Source organism: Botryllus schlosseri, chromosome 4, assembly GCF_051294905.1.
Source record: "Botryllus schlosseri isolate E-star chromosome 4, Bs_hap1, whole genome shotgun sequence".
In the NCBI taxonomy this organism is placed as follows: Eukaryota; Metazoa; Chordata; class Ascidiacea; order Stolidobranchia; family Styelidae; genus Botryllus; species Botryllus schlosseri.
In genome coordinates this window covers 18,577,844-18,585,994 of record NC_137239.1, presented here as the reverse complement: position 1 = coordinate 18,585,994, position 8,151 = coordinate 18,577,844, and the positions used below count along the sequence as shown (strand labels likewise).

The 8,151-nt window shown below is 38.7% G+C and overlaps 1 protein-coding gene across 1 annotated transcript in view; it reads left to right on the top strand.

The window, feature by feature from the left end:
* Window positions 1-3,027: 3,027 nt before the first annotated feature.
* The window catches only part of LOC145437230 (forkhead box protein J2-like), a 31,247-nt gene continuing 26,123 nt past the window's right edge, over window positions 3,028-8,151 (top strand). Inside the window, exons 1-5 of the mRNA XM_080314423.1 lie at window positions 3,028-3,273; window positions 4,047-4,154; window positions 5,228-5,351; window positions 6,674-6,748; window positions 6,860-6,934. Of these exons, the coding sequence (XP_080170549.1) occupies window positions 3,191-3,273; window positions 4,047-4,154; window positions 5,228-5,351; window positions 6,674-6,748; window positions 6,860-6,934 (465 nt within the window). The 5' untranslated portion in view covers window positions 3,028-3,190. The remainder of the gene's footprint in view (window positions 3,274-4,046; window positions 4,155-5,227; window positions 5,352-6,673; window positions 6,749-6,859; window positions 6,935-8,151) is intronic.

Genomic DNA, 8,151 nt, shown 5'->3' with positions numbered 1-8,151 from the left:
GATGTGTCAGATCTTAGATTAAGAAACAGTGGTCAGATACTGCATCAAGGTTTTTTGTCGCAAGGGATTTATCTGAAAATATGGTATTACCAGCTTTATTATCCAGTTTATTATGCTTCACAAGGCTTATTGCTAAACGTCATTGTTTATCATTGAAGAATGCCCCAGGCGACAGGCGGTTGGTAGCTCCTAACTAATGAACCGTGAAAGGAATGTTACTACGTACGCCGTTTACATGGACTGCTACTGTTCTTTTCGGAAAATGACAAATTTACAAGTTATTTAATGACGAAACAACGTCGATTAGAGTACGTGAGCTCACCGGGCTGCTAATATCATCGAAATAATATATGCATGGGCATCTTACAGTGTCATCTCAGAGGATTTATCAGGGCAAAGCCACCGATAATAGCCATGACATGTCTTGACATGTTCGCCATTTAAGTTGATCAACTCGAATGATTTAAAAACCTACGGAAGAATTATAAGATGCCGCGCACCGTTTATCTCTTCACTGCAGAGATTCCATCTAGTTATTGCAGTTCTAAAATCCATATAATGATGCATTAGCTCAGTTCCCTTAGGAGTAGGCTATGTCTTCAATAACATTCTGCTGACATGATGATATTCTTCTGATACCATTGTTAACCAGAGTTATTGGTATTGTATGGCGTTTTTGCAGCAGGAATATTGGAAAGGGCCAGAAGGGTGCATATCTACGATTTCTACTCCGCATGCTATTAGAATTGACGAATTATACAGTGATTTCTTAGCAGCATTGTGTATTATTTCTGAAAGTACTTATCGTAGAGGTATAGACTATAGCGCTACGGTACTCCCATAAGTGTGCACAAGGACTGGTTAATTCAACTTCACCACGCATTTAGTCATGAAGTCTGAAGCGACGGTTATAAAGTATTTTTGCTTCACTTAAATTCCTACTATTCCGCAAACAGTTTTAATTCATTAAGGGATGACATGTTGACTTTTTGCAAGACCTTACGTAACCAGCTCATGCAGAATTCAGTGAGCACTTTGTACATGCCCCCCCCCCCTGCACAATCATTGTAGGTAAAAAATGGAATGCCAATCAATTAGTACTATTTCTATGAAGAGAATCTTGGACGTACAGGTCTTCGATACACGATTAAATAATATATCTATATTGAAATATTTTAAGCTGACACTCGTCAGGGGTGATGGTCAGTAACTAGTAGAGAGTGAGAAAGAACGCTGCATACCATTATAAACCTATAATATTTCGATCAAGATAATTAGAAATCAGTTTTGAATTAATTAAGTCGGTGATTCCCAACCGCGGCTCTCAGAGCCTTCTGGGGGTTCTGATTGACCATTAAATATGCCACAAAAATATAATAGACGAGTCCAGTCGTTGTTTGTTTCTAAATCCGTTCAGGGCTGCATCTGAAAACCGGGAAAGAGAATCCTTGCAGACTAGCGTCAAATGCATGGATGAATACCCGCTAAACAAGGATGTATCTTTAGTTCTGCTGGTCATAGAACTTTATATATCGTCTCTGTGAAGAGTAAATTTCAACGCAATTTTACTAACATCAAAACAACGGTTATTAGTCAAGTATAAATTGCAATAAGTCCAATATCATTATCGTGCAATACCCCGCAAACTTGTGCATTAAGTGCTCGAATGTATGAAGAGCTATCACATTTTGACATAATAGTATGTTGTAGTAATAATATGCATTTGCAGTTTATTTCCATGTATATCCCTCGCCAATCTGTGTCTATCAATGTTAAAATAACAGGTGTAGAATCTATAGAAATTTATGTGTATGCTTTTGAATTAAATCGATGGTGAGATTTAGAGGTATGCTAGCCACCATTGAATTTTCTTTACAAGTAGCCTACTCGAGTGTTTTCATGCGGCTCCATACCTACTCTGAAGTTTAAAATGCGGCTCCGTCATCCAAAAAGGTTAATAACCACTGATTTAGATCATTCGAACTCTTCGAGCGAGATAGTGTACCATATTTTGGAAATCTAAAAAGAGGACACTTTTTCAGAAATTTGAGACTTGCAAAACCGGAGAAGAATTCTTTTTCCCACTTTGTGATCGGTTGACTAAAAAAAAAAAAAAAGATACCGTTTTTCTTCCCGCTTTGCTAGGTGGATGACTAAAAAAAAAAAGGGTCATCTTTCCGCCCAGAGCTAAAATAACTGTTTTTCACTCCGAAATGCCCGCCGGAGCGTTAGCTCTGTGCTAATTTACGGCATATCACTCGCAATTTGCTCTAAATTGACCTAAATTCTCAAAAAAGAGGACAGAATCTCAAAAAAGAGGACAAAAGGGCGTCCTCCGAGGACACTTTCAAAAAAGTCAAAAAAGAGGACAAATCCTCTTAAAAGAGGACGTATGGTAACCCTAGTGTAATGTTTATGCGTCCGTCTTCTTGATCGGTAGGTCGTGGGTTCAATCCCCGGCAGGTCAGACCAAAGACACGAAAACAGGTATCCTCGGCTATCTCGCTAGGCGCTCGGCATCCACGGATTGCATTGAGGGGAAAAATATGTGGTGCAAACTAGATGGTTTGCTTCTCTTGTGTCTCAGTGTTGAACTAGGAAGCACAGACTCTTTCATGAATAGAATTGCAGCTCTGGCTCTTCAGTGACTGAAAAATTCTCAACTGCTACTCTTTCACTTATCTATGACAAACTCCTCCCACAATCCCCTCTGTCCAAAGCACACACGTCCGGCATACACATATGTAATTAGTGATACGTGAATAAGCAGCGTGAGATTAATAAGCGGTGTTTGTAGATGTAGATGACCACGATTACAGTTGATATTTTATTGCTTTCAATTTCCATGCATGACTGAGAAAGTTAACACTGCTAGTTGTTTTCACCACATGTTGTGGTCATTATTGACTTGACTGCCTTGGAAACTAGTTGAATCTCACTTCACGTATTTCATCACCATCAACGTTTGTAAATTATGATACCAATGTACTGATGAAATTACATGTAGCGTGACATATTTGTACACAGGTATAGAGGATAGACTGAATATAAGTTTGGTTTAGTTTGAGACTGATTTATGGTGAAGTATTTTCATAAAGTCTGTGGTAAAAGGTCGGTAGCCAATCTTTCCAACGCAATTTCTTTTGTATGTCCTTTCAGGTCGTCGTAGAAATTTGGATAAAAATTATATATGTGTGACATTTTACATCCCAAGATGTCCGATTTGGCACAAGACTGCAACTCAAGTTTGACGTCGATGGACTGGTTGCAACAGTGAGTGTTGGTTTTCATCCGTGTTATGCTACCGAAAGGGCCAACCAAGCCAGTGCGCATCGAATATGAATTAATGTAACTTGAGCCGAGCAATTGCTGTTCATTTTGTTCATGTCTTGGAATCACCATCACGTAATAACGCTTGTGAATTATTTCTGCACCAAACTGATACTTGTGAGTATATTAAAAACACCAAGGCAACTGCTGAAACCGCGTTCGTCTTGTATAGCACCCAAAAACATGAGGGAACAGTGTAATGCTTTGTTATAGAGCTCCATGTCATATTTATTGTTTGCTAAATGAGCCAATAACTTTCTGATTATGTTGTTTGGTGCAGAATCTTATTGTTACCGTCTTTACCAATGTGTCATGACATGACAGTCACTGATATCTGAATGGTCTCTGTATGATCGAACTCGAATAGATGCATAATATAGGCCGGATTGTCTCTATCTCGATACAGCCCTGTAGTTATATCTATTTGAATTCATATATCATGAACAGAATATATGTTTCAAGCATCGGTGTTGTACAGGTCGGATTGTTGCTGAATGTGAATATACTTGATAATTTTCCATGCCCCGGTCTTCGGTTACTAAAATTCGACCAATAACACGATATTATCCTCTTCGATTTTCACCCCATGAATATATGAGCCAGATTTTTTCTCCCTGTGTGCCACTGCGAGGCTTTTACTCGGTAACTACTTTGACCTGATAATTCAGTGAATCATTACATCAAAACTAACTACATCGTCAACTGTGCCTATCCAGGATAAATGTGAAGAACATAAGTAACGGAGGTAAAGGTGGAGGTCAGTCTAAAAAGTCAAACGGAGATTCAGAGGGTAGCGCCACCAAAGACGGAAAACCTCCTTACAGGTATTTTTCATTCTCTTTGTCAAGTTCTATTCCAAGTTCTATGGTCATTTCTTTTCCTTCAACGCAAAGTACTTCGATACATTTTGTGAGGTTGAGATTTCATAAGTAAGCTAATGAAGCCTCTGGCTAAGATATATTCTTGTCGTTAACGTGCTAAAGTACAACACAAATCGTAGAACAAACTGATTTGAAGCATCTAAACTGTTTGCCGCCCTTTTCTTTCTTTCAAAGTTGAATCCCGCTAGATGCTTTACTATATAAAGTCACTGTGTTGTGATACGCTCAAAACAAAGGATATTGTTAGCCTAGTCTAATTCAACTTAATGGGGACTTTATCCTGTCAGATGTTGGATGAAAATAGGTCGGATATTATATAATATTTTCAAACTGATTCCATTTCCATTCATCACAAATATTACAATATTGCGGATCATACATATTCTGTAGGCTAACAGGGGTTGCCAACTCAACACGGCTCGTCGTGGGTCACTTTCCAAATGATTTTGAGGCCGCATGAATTCATTATCGAGATAAAATAGGCCATCGAGTTTTAACTGCCACGTTTTTAAAACTTTAGGTCAGTACGACACTGTGCTCTCTAGCATGGGGACGGGCATAGTTGCCACAAAGGAAATAATATTTTATTAAGGTAATACAAATACAACAAAAAATACGCGTATCATGATCATCACTTTCATTCTATGTTGAACTATGAGCTGCGCAGCATACTTGGCAACACTTTTCAGCGGCTAAATAATCCATATAGGGATTAGGTGGACACGGTACTTGCTGCAAACCTATCTCCTCATAAAGCTTGGCCATGAAGGGAACAACAATATTTTAAAACTGAAATCAATTCCTGCATTTCAAAATGCTTTTCCAAGCGTTCTTCCAAAATCTCAAATACGGTCACGGGCCGCAAAATATGACCTCGCGGGTCGCGTTCGGGCCTCGTGTTGGTGACCCCTGTTCTAAGGTTATGTATTATACATGCTTGTAATTGCGGCTATTTTTTGTGTCGGCCTGAAATTCGTTGAAACTAATCTTATACAAACATTCGCCCTTGTTTGCAGTTACGCTAATTTGATCACGCTTGCAATCAACTCCTCTAAAACGAAAAAGATGACACTGAATGAAATATACAATTGGATTTGCGAAAACTTTCCCTATTATCAAGAAGTTGGAAATGGTTGGAAGGTAAGTGTTTCGTAAATTTTAGACTCAGCCAATATCAATTATGATGTGACTTGTTTAGCAAAATTACTATCTTTGTCATTTAATGTGATTTTCTGTTGATTTCAAAATATTAGGCTATCCGTTTTGATCGATTACTATCTGGTTAACCGTTAGAAATGCATTGTGCTGGACAGTTTCTGTATAAATACTTTGTCTAACTTACATTGATATAATACCGTCATCTTAATCCATCCAGGCATGCAATGATAAATCTAATTTATCCATGAGCAATAACTTCTACATTAAAACTATTTGAAATTCCTAGAAGGCAGTGGGTTGTGTAAGCGAATGTAATGCCCCATAGATTAACTCCCGTCGGTAGTAATCTATGGACGATCAAACATTACGATGATAGATGCTCAATTTTCTGAGCGTAACCATTCCATAGTCGTGATATTATAGCCTTTAGTTTTATGGTAATATATTGCATTGATGCTCTCAATGATATGTATGATCCTTTAAATTATTGATTAGTCTTTATGGGATGCGTGGTGCTGGCAATCGTAATCCAATTATTATATCCAATAATTCCCCAGCACGGCAGCAACATATGATTCACTGCATGGTGGTATTTTAGCTCAACATGAAGTGGTCAGTAATGTAAAATTGCTGAGTCTAATTTGTTCTCAAGTTTAATTAAAAATCGTGCCATGCAACTGCTTCAAATAAAAGTTGGTAAATTTGTGGTTAGTTTCATAAGCTTTCGTGACGAAATGCCATCGAATTACTTTTGGCAACATGGCCCGGCAAGTTTTGAGATTGCAGATTTACCATCCTCAATGATTGTAACATTGTCTATTAGCATTGAACTACGGCGAGTATATATAGCTGTTTCACATTGCTGCTGTAGAGATGTTTTTATATGATAGCAGTGACCATAAAAATCATGAAAATGATACCAATCCATCGATAACTTACTGTGATTGTAGGCCTATATATCTGCATATGGCACAAGTCTGCATGCTAGGCATGATTCGATTAAGGCTGGAAAGGGATTGTAAGACTCTATATATTGATACTTGCGGTTAGCGCGACCGTAATAACTAACAATATTAAAGTATATAAAAGATCCCTGTTCCTTAATGTAATAGGCATTTCTTCATGGCAACTGAAAAAAGTGTGTCTTGAACTCAAAGCATCTCTAGTAGACCCTAATTGCTTTGACTTGAGACACTAGTGAAGTAGAAACCGCAATTAATCCAAAACACCAGCACAGTAATTTCGTAATCCATCGATTCTGGTAATCCACCACGATTTATTGTACCGTATTTGCTTTTCTGCAGAATTCTATTCGACACAATCTTTCCTTGAATAAATGTTTCACGAAAGTAGCGCGAACCAAGAATGATCCTGGCAAGGTGAGGGTATCTTCTTTGAATTCTCTAGAGTTGATCTACCTTACTCGACTATCAATTTTCACTAGGCCTATATTCACATTGTAATAATAATTTCTGATGGCTCTATGACAGGGTTCTTATTGGGCAATCGAATCGAGTCCGCAAGAAGATCCTTTCAGACCGAGGAAGAGAAAATCAGACGAAATGGTAATTGTTATTTCACATTTTATTAACATGAATTGCGGCAAAACATTTCCTTGCATACTAGAGGAAAACAAGGCATCTATGGAGCACGGATTCTGTCATCTAACACAGAAACTAAATCCACTTTCACGGTTCTATCCTCCACAATTGTAGATAGCTTACTTCCCTTTGCAAAGTTGATTGTGTGAATTTTCACATTTTTTCTGTGAGTGATCAAAATTGAGATTCCAAATTTTACGCACATTAGCTCCCATTGCTCTCATACACGCAGCACCGTAACTGCCGCACCCCAAACCCCCCAATTGGGGGGGGCCTGAGCTCGAAGGGGGCCTAAAATTATTTCGTGAACTAGCATAAATCAGAGAGTATTTTTTGAAAATTTGTGCAATTTTTCGCGCTGCGCGCGAATTCAAGTAGCCATTTATCTATATTATTGGGTATTGGCTCATTACCGCGCCACGACCCACCAAGACATACAATCAAGTTTTAGGCCATATAACATGCGACTTCAAGAAGTGTGCCAGAACGATCGGCAGCGAGAAAAGCTTGGCTGAAAAGGTCTATATGCCCTTATGCAGACCGAAGACTTCTTTATATAGGCTATACAAAATACATATAGGTTTAATTGTCCATAGGCGCCTAAATGACTGGCGCCGAATGTTCCTGTCTTTGCAATCTGAACCTCACATGACAAATACCATCCTGCTGGGAAAAATTTTATGCCAGTGAAGAAATACCAATTTGAAATCGTGTGCGTCTCTTAGTTTAGAAGCCTACGTTAGGGCGATTCTATATTTTTTGATATAGCAGACCGGAAGTCAGGAAATAACATCATGTAACGAAGTCATATCAACGGGTCCGCCCACCCGAAGATATTTAATCATTAGTTACGGGCCCTCCCGTTTTCAAGACATTTTACTCAACTCTACCGGTAAATCTGATTACGTGAGTAGAGAGGTCAATAAATCGATAGCATAATATATATGCAATCGCCGATCTGATTGACCGATTTTATCATAAATTATCGAAAATTTTCGCGCTTCGCGCTGGCTCACTATACAGTACAGATAATTTCGTGACAAACGCGAACAACGTGATGGGGGGGTCGTTTTATCACCCTATGGGAGCCCTAGACCCACGTTTTTGGGGGCCTGACGAGGTGCTGTTTCGTTCCTGCCAACGGGTATACGCCTGAAGATGTTTAATTATTATTGAGTGGT